This window comes from Heptranchias perlo, chromosome 27, assembly GCF_035084215.1.
Source record: "Heptranchias perlo isolate sHepPer1 chromosome 27, sHepPer1.hap1, whole genome shotgun sequence".
Classification (NCBI taxonomy): Eukaryota; Metazoa; Chordata; class Chondrichthyes; order Hexanchiformes; family Hexanchidae; genus Heptranchias; species Heptranchias perlo.
In genome coordinates this window covers 27,502,342-27,523,805 of record NC_090351.1, presented here as the reverse complement: position 1 = coordinate 27,523,805, position 21,464 = coordinate 27,502,342, and the positions used below count along the sequence as shown (strand labels likewise).

The window sequence follows — 21,464 nt, the reverse complement described above, 5'->3', positions numbered from 1 at the left end:
CAGAAACTTAACTGGACCAGCCACATAAATACTGTGGCTACAAGAGCAGGTCAGAGGCTGGGTATTCTGTGGTGAGTGACTCACCTCCTGACTCCCCAAAGCCTTTCCACCATCTACAAGGCACAAGTCAGGAGTGTGATGGAATACTCTCCACTTGCCTGGATGAGTGCAGCTCCAACAACACTCAAGAAGCTCGACACCATCCAGGACAAAACAGCCCGCTTGATTGGCACCCCATCCACCGCCCTAAACATTCACTCCCTTCACCATCGGCACACCCTGGCTGCAATGTGTACCATCCACAGGATGCACTGAAGCAACTCGGCAAGGCTTCTTTGACAGCACCTCCCAAACCAGTCACCTCTACCACCTAGAAGGACAAGGGCAGCAGGCATATGGGAACAACACCACCTGCACATTCCCCTCCAAGTCACACACCATCCCGACTTGGAAATATATCGCCATTCCTTCATCGTCGCTGGGTCAAAATCCTGGAACTCCCTACCTAACAGCACTGTGGGAGTATTTTCACCACACGGACTGCAGCGGTTCAGGAAGGCGGCTCACCACCACCTTCTCAAGGGCAATTAGGGATGGGCAATAAATGCTGGCCTTGCCAGCGCCGCCCACATCCCATGAACGAATTTTAAAAAAAGGCCATGCCAGGGGTAGGCTTGTGCCAGGGATTCCTCTGGGTATGGCCTTGGACAGGAAATCCTTTTGATCCTGGGCCAGGATATATGTGTACCGCACTTTTGGTGAGCTGCTCCTCTCATGCACCAAGGTAGCGGGAGGTAAAAGCTATTTCTCTTGTGTCATTTGGAATGTAAACACTAAAGCACAAAAAGTGTTATTGAAATTCATTTAGTGCTACATAACACTATTCTTGCTGATTTTTGGTATTTCTGTGTGTTTCATACGTATGGCGTGATTCTGTGATCTGGCGTTCCCAACAGGGAACACCTCTCACCGGCAGCATCTCTTGGGAAATTGCAGTAGTGCAGCTTAAGATTTTCCATCCATTAATTTCAGTGAATGGAAATTCCTGAAAAGTGCTCCCTGCGAGCAACAGATCACAGAACCACCTCTATAGTTACCAGCAACATGGATGTACAAGAAGTATCCCCTTTACTCTCATAGATATGAGCACAGGAGTTTCTCGGTATCATCCTTTCTGGCTGCTTCCAAGCTGCTGCTACTTTTGTTCAGATTCTACACACTGGGTCCAAAAGGTAAACTTTCCAAGTAAAATGCAAACAGTTGCCATGAATAGGTTAAATTCCCAACACAAGAAGCTAGATCCTCTAAAATTGTATTGAAGTCAGACATCTACTTTATCTGTAAGGTTTATACATTTATCAACTTTGGCGTTTTCCTTCTTACTGGGACCTCCACATAAATACAGTCATGAGATCTGAGGCCAACATGTGTGTACGTACATGTGTATTGGGAAGCTACGCTGGCTACAATTAATTGGATTTATCTACCCAATAATGGCCTTAATTGTCACTTTTGTGACAATTTCAGGAAATTGTTGCTTACACTTTAACCCCAAACTAATGGAAAATAGGAATTTCAATCCATACTGAACCAGTTACATTGTGCAATTTCTGCAAAATAAAAATCGTTTCAAAAATTTTCTTTTGATTCTATCCTTAAGTTTAACAAATGGTTACTCACATAGTTTGCAGGTAGGTGGTGGTGGCTGAAATTCACTGTTCTCCATGCATTCAATGACATTGCTGCCAACCATTTCAAAACCATAATTGCATCTGTAGGTGGCCATTTCACGATATTTGTAGCTGGGTCCAAATCCTACTACTATATGTCCATTTTTAGGCAATTCATGACGATAACAGCGAACAACTGCCGAGAAAGCAAAATGTTGGTCTTCACTGGGTAAGTGATGGGCTTATAAGTTACCGTATGTATACAGGGATAAATGATCTTTCCAATTTCTGTATTTTCCTATGGAGGTAGCTTTTCTTTTTTTTAAAAAAAAGACTGCAATTTCATCAAAGCAAATAAGGTTCACTTAAAAATGTAGATTTACCGAGTTATGTATGTAAGCAATTTGTACTGTAAGAGACCAGGCCCCAAATTAACCTCTTTCCATTTAATAGCAAGTCTTCTCTAGCCCATTGAAATCTATGTGGTGGATGCAGCCAAGTTTACTCATGCAGGTGACATGCAGCCCACATTCTTTGTGTACTGTCTGCAGAAACCATCCAAACCTGCAATGATTCTCATTTCTGGAGCAGCTAACAAGCGATCTGACAGTGCTAATGGGTGGAGGAGCTGAAAAGCAAGAGTAACTGTTCAACGCAAGGGAACACAGCACTGCTGAACTAAGCAGGCATGTTGCAAGGCAAGAAATTTTCAACAGGGCAAACACTGGTGCAATGATTACTGCGGTGTAAGAAATAAATTCCATAATTTGTGGGAGGTGACAAAAATAAAGTGTTGATCTTCTTAAGGAAGCTGTGTGCAATAATTGGACTAAATTACAATTTAATGCAAGTACCGATGAAGTGGGTGAAAAAATGATGCGCAGCTCCATTCACTTGGGGAAGCTGCATCACCATTTCAATCTCAGAAATATACACACCCCTTCATATACAGCTAGTGATAAATGGAGGAGGGATTACTAGGTGTACCACAGAGCACGTGGGTTGATGAAGGCACAGAAAAGGTGGTAGCTCATGAGGGGACAGAAGGTACAGGGCGGAGACAGTGCTGTCTCTCTGCCTGAGGTGTTTCAGCCTGCAATGTCACCTCTCCTAATAGATCCTTCTTTGGCTTGGTGCCAATTTTTGTCTGATTACGTGCCTGTGAAGCGTCTTGGGATGTTAAAGGTGCTATAAATGTAACTTGTTAATTTTCCTACTTTTCAATGGAGGATGCTATAGCACCTCTGCTGTGTTGAGAAGTTGTTTGTCTGAACTGCAGTCTGCCACTTATCAGGACAGTGTCAGTGGCAACTGTAATGGGCATCACAGTAATGTGGAGCATGGAAGCAGTGGCTGATCACAAAGAAAAGCATTAAAAGGGGGTTTGAAGGCTTCATTCTGATGCACTGTTCTACAGTCACACAGACTGGTGGTTGCCCAGAAATGCGTGCCTCCAGGTGGCAGCATCTGTGCATTATACACCCGACATTACTTCTGTCAGAAAGCGGTGGAAGTGTTGGAAGAGAGCGGGAAGCCGGTGGAGTTGTTCCCAAAGAATATCCCAATGCGCTCCATTCAAACTACACCTGGGAGCCAGCATAACTTGAGCAGAAAATCTAGGCAGTAAAGTGTTACTTTTGAGGCTCCCGGCTTCATATGAAAACAGCAATTCAAATTAATCCTGATCCGGTAGTTCTGTACCTTTGCATGTTGGTGGGTCCTTGTCCCACTTTCCAGTCGCTGTACAAACAAGTTTGTCTGCACCAATCAATGTATAGTCATCAATACATGAATATTGTGCTACCACGCCATATTCCCACTGCCTTTCATTGGGCGCTGATGGAGTTATCCCGTTACTAATAGGTGGAAGATCATTGCATGTGATAGCTGGGGAAAAATTAAATTCAGTTAATGTTCTGAACAGACTGTCAGATCAAAACTTTAACCTGAAATTCCTGGGCTGGGGAGGGGGGAGGGAAAGGTAGTGCAAGTCAGGTGAAGAGGGGTGGGATTGGGGGCAGGACTAAGTTCTGCCAATTGCTGCCTCTATTTTTTTTAAAGCATCGTGAAACTGTGATGCAAGCGGACCCAGCATTTGCTGCATCCCCCCTTCCGTCCTGATGTCATAGAGAGAGGCAATTCTGGCAGAACGACATTTCCCCACTGGAAATCCTGACAGTTCCACCTTTACTGCAGCCAACCTAAAGTATGCCGAGGTGTGATAAAGGGCAGTTAGAAAGATTATCTGTAATCACCAGGCGTTGTTCTCTGACTATATATGCTGTGCCTTTATGCAACTCTTCACTTCACCTGACGAAGGAGCAAAGCTCCGAAAGCTTGTGATTTCAAATAAAGCTGTTGGACTATAACCTGGTGTTGTGCGACTCCTTACATTTGCCTGAAACGTAGTCACTGCACCAATGTGGAAATGAAGGCCTAATGCCAGTTTCCAAGAGGCAATTGATTGCAGAGCAATTGACTGCAGTTAGGAAAGTGGCAAGAGGGCAATTGATGGGCTTTCCTAAAAAAAAAATGATCTTCAGCCGCTCTGCACCACTCCCTGATGGAACGGCAAGATGCTGCTCTGAACATTCTGGCCCCCTATGGTGTGGATGACCAGGAAGCATTGTAAATGCCACAGGCCTTTTATGTTAATGATTTGGGACAGAATCAAGGCTGGGCCAGACTGTCAGCTGAAGTCCTGCCCCTCTGCATTTCTGCAGAGCAGAGCTTGTCCCTTTCAGCTTCACGGATTAAAACCTCAAACAACTCAGTGCACGGATAGAATACAGTATCCCCCCAGCCTGACTCCCCACAGCAAGTTCCTGATCTCCACTGGACCAATTTTCCAGTCCAGTAGATGATAATGGAACTATCCCATTATTAATAATGGGAAGAGCTAAACATGTGGCCACTGTGGAAAAAAGTGTCATGAACCAACTATGAGACTATGAGACTGTTCGGTGCCAGTCGTCCTGCTGCACATTGAGCACTCCCGCCCTGTCTTATCATCCATTGAGTCTGCTCAATGATCGTTGTGCTTTATAATATGAGCTGGAAGCCCCTGTGCTGTTAAGTGCTTGAGCACCAGGCTCATTTACATCCTGAGAAAAAATTGTTAAGGAGATCATCACCACATAGTGGGGCCAGAGCATCTGAATAAGGCACCAGATATAAGCCACAGTATGGTCCCCATGTTGCATCCATTTTCTTCAAGTGAATTCATCTGTTTGTACTTGTTGGGAGTAGCTGCTCTGTCTGTTTCCACTGATTTAAGTTCTTTTTTGCTGTGTTTCCAAAAATGTTACTTCTTAAAGCTGCATCCTGTCTGTTAGCTGTGCTTGTTTCCTCAAGAAATTGTCACTGTGTGCGGTCTATATAGGAGTTATTGTCATCCCTCTCTATGCATGGATTCTCGAGAAGGAAAATCAGAAGGGGAATAAAAGACGTGTGTTTGCACCTTAGGCAATATGTAGGACCACTGGTGTACAAGGAAAGGCAAATTGTACCTGGATGTGGTCAAAAAAAAATCCTGCACACAGTGAATATGATTCCCCAAAATGGCTATGGCAGAACTTTGCAGTGTCCTGCAGCTGCATTAACCATGGCTCCTTACCCCACTGAGACACCCAAGTAGAAGACCTGAAACCACTTCCAAGACAGGCATGGTTTTGTCAGCAGCTATCAAGATAACTTGACTATCTGTGCTGCTGGGGCCTTCCAAGGAACTACAGGAACTATATCAGGAACTACATCATACCTCCCAACCTACAGCGCACCGTTGCCTTATCCAGGTTACAGATGACAGGGAATTCATCATGGAATGCAAGCAGCAACAAGAACTGCATATTTACCATCTTCCTGCATATTTACCAACTGCCTGCATTTCTCAAAGTGTAGGGCATTATTATAGCATGCATGTGGCCATATAGCTCACTGGTTCTAATGCCACCCCGTACATGCACAGAAAAGTGTTCACTCCATGAACGTACAGCTGGTTTGTAGGTACAGAATCACACATGTTAATGCCCACTCCCTTGGAAGTTGCCACGATTCCTTCATCTCATGGCACTCCATGGTGCCACCATTATTTCAAGAGCTACCAAGGCTGAATGGATGACTGGTAGTGGGGGGGAAGGCTATCTATTGCAGCTGAACCCGAAAATACAGCGAAGCTCGCTTGAGGTGGAGTCGGATGTTTGACTTATACTGGGGGAAAGGAAGGAACATCAGAGCCCAAATCTCTTCAGGTCTGTACCTATACTATGCTGATTCAAGTAAGTATGCACAACACTTCTAGATAGCCTCTATTCACTGTTGGAGTTTATACATTAACTTTTTGTAATATAACATTCCAGATTTGATTTTTGGGTAATCCTTTGATGTATTTGCGAAATATAACAGTAAATTTCACGAAGATAAAATTTTTTAGAACATGTTGAAGAAAAAGCTTGATGGGCTTTTTAAGCACTGTAGTCTCTTCGTGTTCAGCTACACCTCCCTACAGTCCTTCATGTTAACAACTTCAAATTTAAATGGTGAATTTTTTAATTGTTTAAGTAGGATTGACAAAGTAATATTTTTACAAGGAACATCATGTAATGGAAGACTCTCAGCTTTGAACGCTTTAAATTAGTTTTAAGATATTGCATCAACACATTATCAACAAGTTATTCTTCCATCCTAAAACTTAATGCCTTAACTTTAAAGGAGCCTGCATAAATAAAGACAGTTCAGAGTGATGCTGTACAATTGTGAAATCAGTGATCCAGATATCAATAACAACCAATATCAACTTAATAAAAAGGTATATTAATTTCATACAGAAAAGCAAGTCCATTGGATGCTCCAAGAAACATGAGACCGTAACTTACTTTCACATGTTGGAACCATCCCATCCCATCCATCAGCTGCACAAAGCCGGTAGTTCCTTCCAACCATCTGGTACCTAAAATAGAAAAACAAACCACTGAGGAGAAAGCAAAACAAAAATCACCTATTCTCAAATACCAAGCCAAAGGTTAAATAGAACAGTGGTACAGCGCATTGTTCAGAGTAATGATCTAGGCCCTGAATTTCTGTGGGCCTTCTGGCACACACATGCTGTTAAGTCAGTTGGGAATTTTGCTGAGGGCCCGTGAGCTAGGCCTGGAACCTGGAAACACTGGCTCTTGGTCTGTGCTACCAGATTGTGCAGGATGTTGTTTGGGGAAGAACCTCTGGCTATTCCAAACAAGATCACCTCTGTATCCTAGGGGGCATTGCTAGGGAGAGGGGATTCCTAGGCCAGAGGTTTCCTTGTCCCCAGCCTGGGATTCACTCAGTAGCCTTCACTGAGCGAGAGGAGGCCTGCTGACTGATATAATTGGACCCCATCTGGCAGCCCAGACCTGGGACTTGGCACAGACCCTTGAATTGTACCAACATTCTTTCCTCAACCCCCTTATAAAGGGGTTCATGTGTCAGTGGCATGGGCACCCCCAAGAGCAGCTTTCCAGTGCTGCGATATCTACCCTTTCCACAATGGCAGGATGTATCCATCATGTTGCAGGTGCCCGTCAGAAATACTTAAATTGCAGGCCCTCCCACTAGCCCTGCATACACTGTCAAGGTTAGCGGCAGAGTTTTCCAGGAGAAGCATCTCAGCACTTATTTGAGGTCCAGAATCTCCACAATGGTTCAGCTCATCTAAGGCCATTGACTTCTAAGGGATAAACTATTTTAGATGTGGTGAATCCCTTCCAGTCTATATGCACTGTCCCTTGCTTTATGTGGCCTTCTCCTGAAAGCAGATAAAAAAGAGATACATATTGAAATGAGGAACATAAGAGATGAATATGACAAAAATACCCAGCCCAGCAGACAACCTATGCAAGTCTGTGAACATACAGCATGTGGGTACCTTGTACATGTTGTGCATTGCTAGCTACATACATACATGCAGTATACATGGTGTGCATTGCTAGCTATATGTAATGGGCCACAAGGGAAACACATTGACATGGCAGGAATACAAGAGTGCCCTGGTGAAACATGGGGATGTTCATTTAGAAAGTACATAAACAGTTGCTGAAGTTGTATGCATTCTGCCATTATGATCCTCTACTAAACTTACAATGAAGTGTTCTTAAAATGCATTGTAAGTCAACACTGGAAAGTTAAGTAAAACATGAGTACACATACCTTTCTGTAATCAACAAATGACTTCCTCACTTGCTCTGAAATAGGGGGGAGGGAAGAGGTGGAGACTGGGGAATGGAGGCTCGGGGAGTGAAGGGGACTGGGGGTCGGGAGATTTGGGCTCAGGTTGGGGGGAGAGAGAATGGGTTGGGGGTGGGCACCATCATTGTCTGCAGAGCCAGGAGCAACAGCAGCAAAATAGAGAGGAGCAGCCAGTAAAGTGGAAGAACCAAGGGGGGAGGGAGGAGGAAGGTTCTTAAACTGAGGGCTATTAGACTGTGGGATCCTTCACCACATGTGACTATTCAGGTAGAGACTAAAATTTAATATAAAAGGGAAGGGGATAAATATCTGAAAAGGAGAAATATAAAAGGATCCGGGGGTTACAGGAGAGACTGCCAGCACCGGAGGCTGAAAGCCTCCTCCTGTGCTATAGTTTCTCGGTTTCCCTTCTTCGCCTGCTGTCAGGTGGCCTCCTGGTTCTGGGAACTTTTTGCACAATAGCTGCTGGTGTGAAACCACAAGCAAAAATACAGGGGACCCAACCTTTACAAGGTAACTGCAATAACATTTGTAATAGTCATGTGATCAGATAGCACGTGATCAGACATCGCATGGTCAGATGTCATGTGGTCAGAATATCACGTGATCAAACCTCCAGGAATGCCTCCAACCAGAGTTGGCAACCCTATCCTAGGTCCAGTGCACAGCATTCAACACTGATAATAACTCATCATTTGTTGGTGTAGATATGGATTTTTTTTTAAACTTTAAGATCTGACAACCAGAATTGGGTGATATAAACTTACATTGAGCTAGGAATTCGTGAGCGCTCATTTCCATTTCTAACTACCCTGCGCCACATTGGAGAAGTCTGAGAAGCCCCGGATATTAGGCCTCGGACCGCAATAGAATTAACATGGTGCTACAGGAGGAGCCCTCAAGAGAAGAAGTGACGAAAATCTGGCCGCTGCTAGGGCCACAGCAGCTCACAGGTAAATGAAGGCCGGAGATGGATCGTTAACGGGGGCGGGGCGGTGGGGGTTGTTATTGCAGAGAGACAGCTCTGCCTTGGGGGGTGGGGGATGGAGGGGTGATCAGTAGCTGGGGAGCAGGGTAGCGGCAGCGACCCGCGGGACCGGTGCCTGGGTCGGGGATCAGGGAGCCTGGGGTCATGGGGGTCGGAGATCACGGGGCCGGGAGAGGCGGTGGTCAGGTGGGTCCTTTAATGTGGGGTCGGTAGGGCCATTCCTGCTCCACTCGGGTCCACATTCAGAGGTAAGTAACTTATCTTTTTTGTTGCAGGTGTTCTGTCGGTTTGGGTTCCCTTAGTGCAGTGGTGGCCTCAAGCAGGCATTAGGCCGTTTATTTGCATATGCAAAAAGTCTAATGCCTGCTTCAGACGTGAGTAAAGGGCACCTCTTATTTGTCCTTACCCAATATGGCAGGTGGTGCACTTTTGGCTGGAAATATGCACGCACGTCCTGCCTCCCATTTTGAGGCCTTAGGTGTCTGCGTAGCGCCTGAAATACAGGCTCTAAGACGGCCCAATTTCTAGGCCTTTGACTTCAGAATTGGAAGTAAAATTGAGAATTTATTTAATAACAAAGTGGGTGAAGCTAGTTGCTGAAATGTTAACAAACTATGTGGAGAAAAAGATATGCAATGGGCCCAAAAGAAATTTATAAAGCTTTGGGTTTCAGCAGGAGAACAGTGGAACTCCCAAGAAATTTATGCCATTTCCCTGGGATCCCGCCGGTCGGGAACCTGTAGAATCCCTTCAGAATTTCAGGGCTTTAATCAAACGTCTATGCAAATGGTCATGCATAAATAAATGTTTTTATTTCAAATTGAATCAAAGTGTAGCTGATTTGACTGCATACTGCTTTTTATACTTGAGAAATAAAAACCATCAATTTCTGGCCATTATGTGAGATAAGGAACATTTACTCTCAGTCCTAAATATATTGAAAAATTAAGCATAAAAACTACTGTTTTTGCAATGCTATCAATCTTAATTGAGTAGAACAGGAATTTGCTCCAAGAATTCCATAGAATGACTTTTGGAGACTTTTGGGATGATAACTTCAGAAGCAGACTCAGAGGACATGGTCCAGGTTTATTAATGCCTACAAACAGGATGATCACAGTGCTATTGTTATAGACAATTTAAAACAAGGGGTTTTCATATGGTTGTTTATGTACTGCATACTTACCCATGGTCACAGTAAAATGTAGCTTTGTTTCCAAATTCAACACTTGGTGCTTCATAATATCCATTTAGAATCTCCCCTGGATTGCCACAGGATCTTGCTACACAGAGAAAGAAAATGGGAATGTTGCAGAGATTACAAAATACCAATTCTCTAATTGAATTTTCAATGCAATACATAAATGGATAGAAATCAATGCCACATATCCTGCGGTACAAAAACACTAGACAACTTTAAACTGCAACAGTTAATAATATCAGTACACGTTCCAATTTTTAACATGAGCTTTGAAAAATTTTGGTCATAATGGAAGTCCATCAGTGACAATAAATGGAACACTGATCCAACTTAATTCTCAATATGCTTATCAAGCACTCTCGGTGCAGATCAAATACAGAGGAAAACTGTTCAATGTATCTTAGCTCCAATCTCAAAAGAGTAACCATAACTACTAGAATGTGCTTCTATTTTCTACACCAGGAGCTCTGGTACTTTATTTGAGTTAACCTTACAAATTAGTGCCTTTTGCATTGAATTTATATGCAGATTTATGCTGCAGGATTGTGCTGCTAAAATGAAACTGAGGTTTTTCAAACCAGATTCATTTAAGACACTTACAGCCAGCAGAGACACCTTTTATAGTGTCAGTCTGAGCTAGGATCAGATGTTGGTTCCTGAGGTACAAATTTTCTAATCTATTGCAGCACCCACTACTCCCAAATACACTTCATAAACGAGCTGTAAATGTTCCATCCAATTTTAAACTAAAGTTTTCAAGCATAGTCATTCACAAAGTCACCCTATAACCCCCTATTCAGAATAAAGTAACATTGCATTTGGTAACTGGATGCTGCCTATATCACTGCAGTACTGTAGCTTTTCTATTAAGGGTTCTATAATAAAACTAGAAGAGAGCAAGCGGTAGAATGAAATCTTTCAAACTTGGTCCATGTGATCTCCTGGATTGGTTTCGATCGCCTGAGGGGGTTTGGAGAGGAATTTTCCAGACTATTTTTTCTCTTATTTACCCTGGGTTTTTTCTCTGGTCATTGATTTTCAGGTAAACTCATCTCCTCTGCTGGAAAACCTTTTTGGGGACTTAGTAAGGCTCTCAGCAGGCATAGGTCCCTCAGGGCCTATTGGTGCCTTACTGGATGGAATTCCCAGGGTAGTCCTGGAACACCCCCAGACAGGCCCCAAGCAGAACTTTGATGTGGGAGTAGGCAAAACTCGCAACAGCACCCCCTTCTGGCATTTGGGCCTACTTTTACATTGGGGTGGAAACCTGGCAGATCTGGGTTCCCCCTAAATTGCAAGCGATCCGCCCAACTTCTGGTCTTGCACCCCAATAGAAATTCAGGACCTGAGTTTTGCTTTAATGAGTTTCATCTTCTTTCCAATGTGTAAAATGCAAAAAGATTATTATGGTAGGAAATGAAAATGTCCCTATTTTCAGAAAAAAATGTAATCAAATTTACATAGAAAATGATTGAATTTGCATAATTAGGACTGAAGGAAATTTCACAAAAGTTCACAGTGAACTTTGTGCGATGGCAAATTTTCAGCTTTAAATACCGTGAACTGCCGTACCATGAGAGGTCAAATATTCTCAATAAGTTGTTCGACCACCACAAAACATTAGGATTCTTACCACCATGATGTCTGAGCAAATAAAACAGAACAGTACAGGGGAATGCTCTATAACCATGACTACCAAGTCAGTCAGTCACTCTAAATATGGAACTGTGACTTACGTATGCATTCTGGGGCCTTGCCATCCCAGCCCCTAACAGTACATGACTGGAATGATTTGCCATTTAAAATGTACCTACAAAAAAAACAAAGCCATTTAAGGGAAACTGAAACAAAAATCAATTTTGGTCAGAAAGAAGTTAAAAGTTCCTACAACGTTGGATAGAAGACTGGAGAGTGCAAAGAGAAAGGTGCCCATTATTTTATTTGTAGCCACAAAACTGTTTTATTTAACAATTTAGAATTTTTTTCATTTTACACACTGAAAAAAATGCTCTAACGTACAGACAGCTGAGAATCTCTAAGGACTGTGGAGTTTTATTCAAAGAGCCTATTTCTCTTCAGTAGTCAGCAGAAGCGTCAGTAGTCAGTGGTCAACTGAAGTGTTTCTTCCTCAGTGTAAATTTCACAAAAACAGTCTAAGAATAACTGAATCCCTATTTATAAAGTGTAATTTGCCAATCTAGCAGGATTTGGAGGAGATTTACGAGGATGTTGCCAGGATTGGAGAATTTTAACTATGAGAAAAGAATGAATAGGCTGGGTTGTTTTCTTTGGAATAAAGGAGGCTGAGGTGTATAAAATTAAGAGGGGCTTAGATAGAGTGGATAGGGAGGACCTATTTCCCTTAGTAGAGGGGTCAGTGACCAGAGGGCATAGGTTTAAAGTAATTGGTAGAAGGATTAGAGGGGAGCTGAGGAGAAATTTTTTCACCCAGAGGGTGGTGGGGGTCTGGAACTCGCTGCCTGAAAGGGTGTAGAGGCAGAAACCCTCAACTCGTTTAAAAAGTACTTGGATGTGCACTAGAAGTGCCGTAACCTACAGGGCTACGGACCAAGTGCTGGAAAGTGGGATTAAATTGGATAGTTCTTTTTCGGCCGGCACGAACACGATGGGCTGAATGACCTCCTTCTGTGCCGTAACTTTCTATGATTCTATGATTTGTTCTGCGTTGTGTCCTCCTTTTGCTGCAACTATGTTTAGAGGACATTGATAACTAGTCCACTTCTTGTCATAGATTTATGATTGTAACACAATCACTGCAAAATGTTGTCACCTGATAATCAACAGTTGATCACTGAGAATGTGCAGTTAACATGCTTTATAGGACGTTAAGCAATATAATATCAGTTTCAATTTTTACAATGCAGCAACGAGCAAGGAACCACAGATGCAGGTAATTACAAGGACTAAAAAAAGTGTAGCCCATTTCCACTGATGTACAGTATGCTAGAACTTTTTCATGGTCTGTACCTGTTCAGATTCCAGAGCTGCTACTTTGTGTTATCAGTTTGTTAGTAAATGCGAGTAATTAGCCAATTCTTGCTCTCAACCATATCTTAACAAGATAATTAGAGTTCTGAGGGTAGAACTTGTGGGTAGAATCTGTAATCCAGTGCTCCCAGCCTGTGATTTTCCATCCAGAAAATCACAGACTATGCACCCTCAATTTCCCACTCCCTGAAAACTCCATTCTCCACTGGGAGTGTTAGATTGTGGAATCACTTTTACATTCCTGTATGCACTAAAATAAATGGGCAACTACTTGCATAAGAATAAAGCACCCAGGAATGTAGCACGTGCACATTAAATGTTCATATATCAACTTCAGCATTTGGAAGTTCTACCCTTTGTGGTTTTTATAACGTTAGTTGTGTATTGAATACTTACCCTGGGTAACAAGTATGTGTAACCCTGCTTCCGTAAGTGGTATTCAAGAAAGTAGAATATCCATTATCAAAGAGCATTGGAGTACCACAGTCTTTCACTATGACGAAGGAAAATGGGACAAGATAAAGAAGTTAGAATACACAAGTCTCCAATTTGGGCTTTCAGTGTAATTCGGAGAAATTTAATGACCTTTAGTTTGAAAGATTTTACACAATCAGAAGTGCTAACATTATCACAGCACACATTCCCTTTGTTTTAATATGCGTTTTTAGATTTCTTTTCATTTTGTTCCTCCCAAGGAATAACAAGTCTGTGAAATGGAGTACTGCTTCACTTCTAGAACCTAATGTTATTGTGAAGAAGGTGGGTAGAGCTCAGGTCAGATGCAGTTCAAGGCTCCATCTGTGCTAGCTGAGTAATGTACCTTGGCCTAGATATATGATCGCACAGGGGGCGAGGCACGAACTGCACGCACCTATTCACATGGGTGCAGGGACCTTGTCAAATTTGTGCTGGGACCTCATTTTCATGTGTCAGGCATGCAGCCAGCGCTACCTGTTTCTGGAGGGGTGGAATATCAGACATCTCTGATGCCACTTAAAGGCAGCCAGCACCTCCTAAAGGAGAGATGCACTGTGGTTGCAGACAACAGGAAACGTTGAAAGGTGCAAGATAGCTGCAAGAAGTCCAGAAAGGGCACCCAGGTTCTCTGATGCAGCGGTGGAAGCCCCAGTCCAGGCGGTAGGCAGGAGGAGGGAGATACTGTTCCCTTCTGGGAGCAGAAAGCCCTCCAGGCAACACCTTTGCTGCCAGTGTGAAGAGGTCGCTGAGGAGGGTCAATGCGTGGAGCTTAGCTCCCAGGACATGGCTGCAATGCCAAAAGAAGTTCAATGACCTCAAGGTAAGGATCCTACCACTCATCGCCACTACTCTCTCCTCACACCTGCATTACGTGCAGCCACACTCCTCTCCTCTACTTTCCTACAATCACTGCACTCCACACTGCACCAACTCTCATCACTATTTCAACCCACACTTCCCCACACCTCACATCTTGCACACATCTGCACTATTTGACCATGATGGGTACAATCTCAAAACAGCACATGAGGCCATCACTAACATATTCCCTTCATTCTTCCAGGATAAGGTCGGCACAACATGAGGCAAGGGGCAGCAACTAGAGGAGGCCGAGCCCTCCTACACACCCTCTCCCAATGGAGAAAGACATGCTGCACATCACGGCTGGGGGATGGGGGAAGTCATAGCCGTGGCGAGTGGAAATGTCAGAGGAGACGTTACGTAGGGTCTCTTCACACCATATCCCCTTTTTCCCTTCTCATTTCTATCTCACCCTACACACTCGGCACGACAAACTGCAGCTGTGTTCAGCAGCCACTCATCTCTCTGTGTTCTCACTTCAGGCTAAACGCTAACCCTTGTCCCACTCTTTCATTTCAGGTGCTGAAAATGCCGAGGCTCTTGTGTCACTTCAGGAAGAGGTGAGCAGCCTTCCTGAAGAAGGAGCATCACTCAATCTGACCAAGCTCAGAGACTGGCACCATGCGTACTTTAAAGGGTAGGTCAGAGGAGGGGTCATTATGTAGTGCATCACTGGGCACAAGTGTGCAGGAGCTAGGGCAGGGGAATAGGATGCCACAGTTGCCAGCTCGCCGGAGGGCGAGAGCACAGATTAGCTCTGCATTGGTTGAGGACGCCAATGGTCTGCTCAATTATATTTCTGGTGGCGGCAGACCCGTTGTGGGCCTGGCTTCCTGCGCAGTGCCATCCTCCTCCCTCTTCTCTCAGCTGCTCCTGTTCTCTCCAGTCTTCTTTTCTGCTCCCACTCCTTCTCCTCCAGCCCCAAAGGCAGACATATCAGACCACCCATGACTGGAATAAACTGTTTGCAAAGCAGACAAAAACAATCCAGCACCCGAGTTCAAAATCACTTGTGGAACAGAGAAAATAGTCAAAGAAAGGCCCAAAAGTTAACTCACAACCAGAGGACAAACCAGCAACTAACCTATCTGGAGTAGATGAGCCCTTTAAATAATGCGCCTGCAGGTCCTAGCTGATTGTTAGCACCACAATTAGCTAGGCGAATTTAGCACCATAATTTGCTGGGCGAGTTTATCACATGTCGAGACCGGCACTGGGGCAAACCAATTTCCCAAACGGTTCCTAAAACAAGCGTAGGACCCATATTTTAATATTATAGTGAGCTGAACGGAATAGTTGACCCTTAAACGTCACTTTTACGCCTATAAAATTGGTGCATCACGATCGAATTTCTAGGCCTTTAACTCCAAGCTCAGCAGTATAGCCAATTTAGGACTTTGAAAGCCATCACTTTCATACCATCAGATAAAGTAAATAAAGAGAAACTGTTCCCATTGGCAGAAGGGTTGAGAACCAGAGGACACAGGTTTAAGTTGATTGGCAAATGAACCAAAGGCGACATGAGGAAAAACTTTTTTATGCAGTGAGTAATTATGATCTGGAATGCGCTGCTTGAGAGAGTGGTGGAAGTAGATTCAATCGTGGCTTTCAAAAAGGAATTGGATAAATACTTGAAGGGAATAAATTTGCAGGCCTATGGGGAAAAGAGTGGAGGAATGGGACTAACTGGGTTGCTTTTACAAAGAGCCGCCATGGGCTCGATGGGCCGAATGGCCTCCTCAGTGCTGTACTCATTCTATGACGCTATGGGTTGGATTCAATCACAGACTCACAAGCAAAAGGACAGTATTCTAATGCAATACAGTACCCGATTCTCCTAAATACACTGGAACTGTTCAGCTTGATTTTAAAACGCATGATTCACTGAAGTTTTCCAGCATGTGCATTCATAAAGCCACTCAGAATTAAAGGACCACAAGCAACATTAATTCTGCTGATTAACTGCTAGTTAACTTCTGGGTCTTTTTCTAATGTGGCTATTTGCTCTCTTTTCTCACTGGGTTAATCCCAACAACAGAGTCAGCTGGTGTGGCTTCCACAGTTGAATAATCTGCGAACGCTCCGGCAGGATTTTCCATGGTAATTTTTCCCCCGTTTTCAGACTATAATGGGGGGGGGGGGGGGGGAATTTGCTGGGGAGCCAATCCGCTGGCTCGCTGCCACTATCAAGATATCTCATCAGAACGGACGTGGACGTTGAATATTCCTGCATTTCATATCACGCAAGTAATTCCAGCATGTTACTGGCACACAGCACTGCTAAGGGCCAGAAGAAGGCCCATTCAATTCTAAATTGCCCTTCAAGGAGCGGAATCGATTGCAGAGTAATCGATTTGTGCTTACCACCCACAATTTTGAAATTTAAGCTGCAAGAACTCCCTGTCCTTACACTGCCCTGCAAGCTGCTGTCCCTGCTTTGCTGCTGCAGGTGCCTCAGGGAGTGGGGAACGCACTAGAGGCCAGAGTTGAAGGATGTCACAGTTCTTGGAGGGTTGTAAGGCTGAGGTTGCAGAGATAGTGAGAGGTGAGGCCATGGAAGGATTTGAACACGATGATGAGAATTTTAAAATCAAGGCATTGGTGGACCAGGAGCCAATGTAAGTCAGCAAGTATTGGTGTGATGGGTGAGCGGGACTTGGTTCAGGTTAGGATACGGCAGCAGAGTTTTGGATGAGCTCAAGTTTATGGAGGCTGGAAGAAGGGAGGCTGGCCTTGAGAGCATTTGGATAGTCGAGTGAGGAGATAACAAAAGCATGGACGAGGGCATTCGGCAGCAAATGAGCTGAGGCGTGGGCGGAGAAGGGCGATGATATGGAGGTGGAAGTAGGTGGTCATTGTGATGGAGAGGACATAGAAACTCAGCTCAGGATCAAATAGGCCACTGAGGCTGTGAACAGTCTGGGTCAACCTGAGATAGTGGCCAACTGGTGGTGAGGGAACGGAATTTGTGGCACGGACCGAAGACAATGGCTTCGGTTTTCCCAATGTTTAATTGGAGGAAATTGTGACTCATCCAGGACTGGATGTTAGACAAGCAGTTTGACAACACAGAGAAGTGGGTCGAGAGATGTGGTGGCGAGGTAGAGCTGCGTGTCGTCAGCATACATGTGGAACCTGACGTCATGGCGACATCATCCGAAGACAAGAGGCAGCGTGTAGATAAGAAACAGGAGGGGGCCAACGATAGATCCTTGGGGGACTCCGGAAATAACGGGGTGGAAAGAAAATACTTAAAGAATAATCACTTTACTTAGCATTACATTTTCCCTCTGTACTATAAATAAGGAAATGCTTTACAATTACATTAAATCTGTTAATGAAAACAGCACTAGTAGTAGCTTATGGGATAGAAATTGCGATGAGTCTCGCATGTTTTTCAAGTCCAGAATGGTGCCACAAAGTCCAATTCAGGAGTGCAACGTAACGCGCCGGAAAAGCAAGTGATGCCATATTGGTCTGGGTGTTCAATAGGCGTCCCGGCGGCCGCCTGCAGCAAATGCAGGCATCATTTAAATATTACAATCAGGATGCTGAGCCTGAATCGGGGCCCTTTCCTGAATTTGGTGTCCGTGTGGGCCTCAGATGTCATCTCCTAAGCCCGCCCAACAGATCATGGCTGGAACAGTCTGGAAGCAGCTTTCAGAAGCGATATTTTAAAAAGGATCCTCACCTCAGTCACTGGTTAGTCGTTTTAGGGCTGCTAGGGTGCTTTTGAGCCAAGTTTTTGGCTGTTTTGGATACTGTTTAGCTGTTAAATACTTTGGAAGAGTTTGTGGAGAGCTACAACTGTTTCACTGATCTTTCTTGTTCACAATTGCTGAATGTGGGCATGCTGCTGGGTCTACCCAAATGGAGGAGGAGGAGCTAGCAGCAAGGAAAGCAGCAAAGACCTGCACAGGCTGCAAGAAGAGGGCAAAGGAGGTAAGAGCAGAGGAGGCCTTACAGCATGTAGGTCTTCAGGAATCGATCATCATACCTGGACCTCACAGAAGAGCAATATTTAAGGCAACCAGAGGTTTCATGGCTGTGGGTCCCCCTGCAGTGCTCATAGAGCTGACCACTCACTCCATGTTTGAGCTCAACCTTGACCATGCAATCAAAGACAGCGCACAAGTTAGAGCTGGACGCCTCCATGCTCTCTGACATTGTGCGCAAGCTCTCTGGCAGGCAGCCCAGTGCACATAGAAAGGTACGTGTAGATTGCTATCTTATGTATGGCGGACGCCTGATATCTCCACCTGTACTCCATCTCCATCTTCCTCTGCCGAACTGCTTCCTTAGCTGTCCTATCCTCCTGCCCTTGTTCTTGCATGCTTATGCTGGGTGAATTCCCACGTGCAGACCCTTGTAGCCCACCCTCTGAACTATGCGGGGTGCCGGTCTCTGAGTTGGTGTTTGCAAGTGTAAGGTTGAGTGACGCTTCATGTTCTGCACCTTCTTCTCCTTCCTCTTCTTCCCGAGGGATGCGTGCATCTGCTGGAGCCGAAATGTAAGAAAACGAGAAGAGTTAGCCTTTAATGGCATGGGTAACCAGAGTCAGATGACTGGCTTCTGAAAGCAGCTGCTATGTCAGGGTGAGGTTTGTGAGAAAGGGAGGGAGAGAAAGATGGTTGAAATCCCTGCAGGGCCTGTCCTTCAGCTTTGCCAGACACCATGCTCCTGACACATTCTTTGCCAATGATGTTCATGACCTGCTCTTAATGTGGGGACAGCCTGCTCCCAGTTATTGTGTGCCACCTTGCCCTGCAAGAAAGGAGGAAGCGTGTCAGCATCAGAGTAATGAGAAGTTTAGAGGGCATGCTTCTCTGGGTACAATAGTGCTGCTGGTGTGTGCAAGATGGCAGAAGTGTGAGTAGGAGAGGAGCAAGTGCAGAGTGTTGCAGGAGGAGCTGAAGGAGGCATAGTGTGTTGCAGTGATTGCAGGTGAGTGCTGGTAATTGAGGGAGGGAAGGGTAGAGTACTGGACCAACGGGTGTGCAAGCTAACCATAGAATAATGATGGATATGAGTTAGGAGGCTTACCTTAGCTATCTTCGTACAGTCATTGTACTTCTTCCTACATTTCAGCCATGTCCAGGGGGCAATACTCCTTGCCCTGACGCGCTGTGCCACCTCTGTTCACTCGCGCCGGGCAGCTTGCCTGAAAATCTTCCTGTTGCCCGGTGGATAGAAGATGCCTCTCTTCCTGACGACCTCCTCCACCAAAACCTCCAAAGCAGTGTCTGAAAATCGGGGTGCCCTTGCAGATTCTCCTGCGCCTGCCATTTTCCACAATCCTCCGGTAGATGCCTGCAGCCAAAGTGCACCTCCCCATTAAAAAGTGCAGGCTGCCGTTAAATTGGATCAGGAATACGCAAAATTGACACTCCCTATCAAGCAAGCTGCTAATTAACACCATGAGTAGCGTTGTCAGCCCATCTATTTTATTTTAATCAATTCCACAAATTTGGGGTTCTCTTTCGGTCCACGTGATCAGGTGCACTTCATGTGCGACGCCCATTCTGCCCACGAAAATGCACTCAAAAAGGAATTTCTACCCTGATATGTCGATAATTTCTTCCAGGGAGGAGAGATTTGTTTCATTTAAAAAAAAGCTACAAAATAAAATGAAGAGGGTGGTGACTGTGTGGAAAGTAACATTTGTTCTAGAAATAGAAACTGGCTCCAAATTGTCCCACTTAAATTCCAGATGTATAAGATGGAAACTAAATGATGATGTATGTAATTGAATTCCTACTCAAGTCACAATTTTTTTTTCAAACAATTTCCATTATGCTAGTGTTCACTGTTTTTTTTCCAGTTACAATAACAACTTGCACCCTTAACATAGAAAATCAACCCCAGTGAATTTTAAAAATGTTTAAATTTTGGTTTAACTTTAAGGTTATCAAATTTGTTGTTTATGTGCAATTAAAAGGCAAATTGATAATATTATTAAAGTTTTCTGGTGAAGTTTTTTTTTAAACCAATTATTCTCCTCAGATACCAGAAGTTTTAATACATTACAATCTCAAAACACTTATTTCTTGACTAGTATGTTTGCCTGAATCTATACCAACTGATATAAATAAAATTCCATATGTCAGTGGCATTTTTCATATTCACTGCATTGTATTTGTTAATAAATATTTCATACAAAGCTTCATGTAAATCAGGCTCCCTCACCACTGTAATACAAAAAAATGAAGTTAGTTATTAACTATGATACAGTGCTACTTTGTCTTTAACCATTCACCAGCATTATTAAAATTGTTCACCTTTCTTATGCTTCTTCACAATGATAAAATGAACTCAAATAATATAAGCAATAAAAAAATAGTTCATCTCTTACCCAGTGTAGTGCTGATATGTACCATACAGATGAGTGTTATTGTTAATTCAATTTTCTGAAACATTTTTGTATTTTTCCTTCTCTGTCTCAACTTGATGATTTTTGGTTATGCACCCCTCTGCCTCTGGATCATTTAAATAATTTCAAATAACCTGTCTGGAAGCCCACATTTGGATTCTATTGATTTTGAAGGGGGTTTATTTATAAACAGGGTTGTGTCCACAAGAATCTAGCTAACATTTCTGGGAAATTGCAAAAAAGAGAAAAAACACACTTTTAAAAAGCAAAGGTGAAGTAGAACAAGGACACAATTTCACAATCAGAATATTCTCTTTTGAAATGATCCCATAAACCCTGTTTTACTGTAAAGTTCTAGGATACATTCCAATAGAGAGTGTGCTTGTTTGCTCACCATTGATTTTCCTCTCATGCTTTTTCAAAATCATTGAAATTCTTCAAGCAAAAGGGGTTTTTGCTATTTAGAGAGACGTGAAATTATTCAGGACTTTAATGCAAAAAATACAAATGGAAGTTGGTCAAAACTGGGTTTTGTTCTGATTTCTAAGACTCTGAATTTCCCCACTCCTGTTTACTCAGGTACAAAAGAGATCTGCAAAATCAATCAATTTAGTCAATCATTAGAAGGAAGATCGAGTCTGATCAGGAGTCCACATAATAATTCAC

General features: G+C 43.8%; 1 protein-coding gene across 1 annotated transcript in view; it reads right to left on the bottom strand.

Annotated features, from left to right (window-relative positions):
• LOC137344483 (complement receptor type 2-like) overlaps positions 1-21,058 on the bottom strand; it is a 48,615-nt gene extending 27,557 nt beyond the window's left edge. Inside the window, exons 1-7 of the mRNA XM_068007478.1 lie at positions 20,781-21,058; positions 13,487-13,583; positions 11,818-11,891; positions 10,067-10,163; positions 6,545-6,618; positions 3,372-3,557; positions 1,681-1,866 (exon numbers count right to left, since the gene is read on the bottom strand). Coding sequence (XP_067863579.1) covers positions 1,681-1,866; positions 3,372-3,557; positions 6,545-6,618; positions 10,067-10,163; positions 11,818-11,891; positions 13,487-13,583; positions 20,781-20,844 — 778 coding nt within the window. The 5' untranslated portion in view covers positions 20,845-21,058. The remainder of the gene's footprint in view (positions 1-1,680; positions 1,867-3,371; positions 3,558-6,544; positions 6,619-10,066; positions 10,164-11,817; positions 11,892-13,486; positions 13,584-20,780) is intronic.
• Between the last annotated feature and the right edge of the window lie 406 nt (positions 21,059-21,464).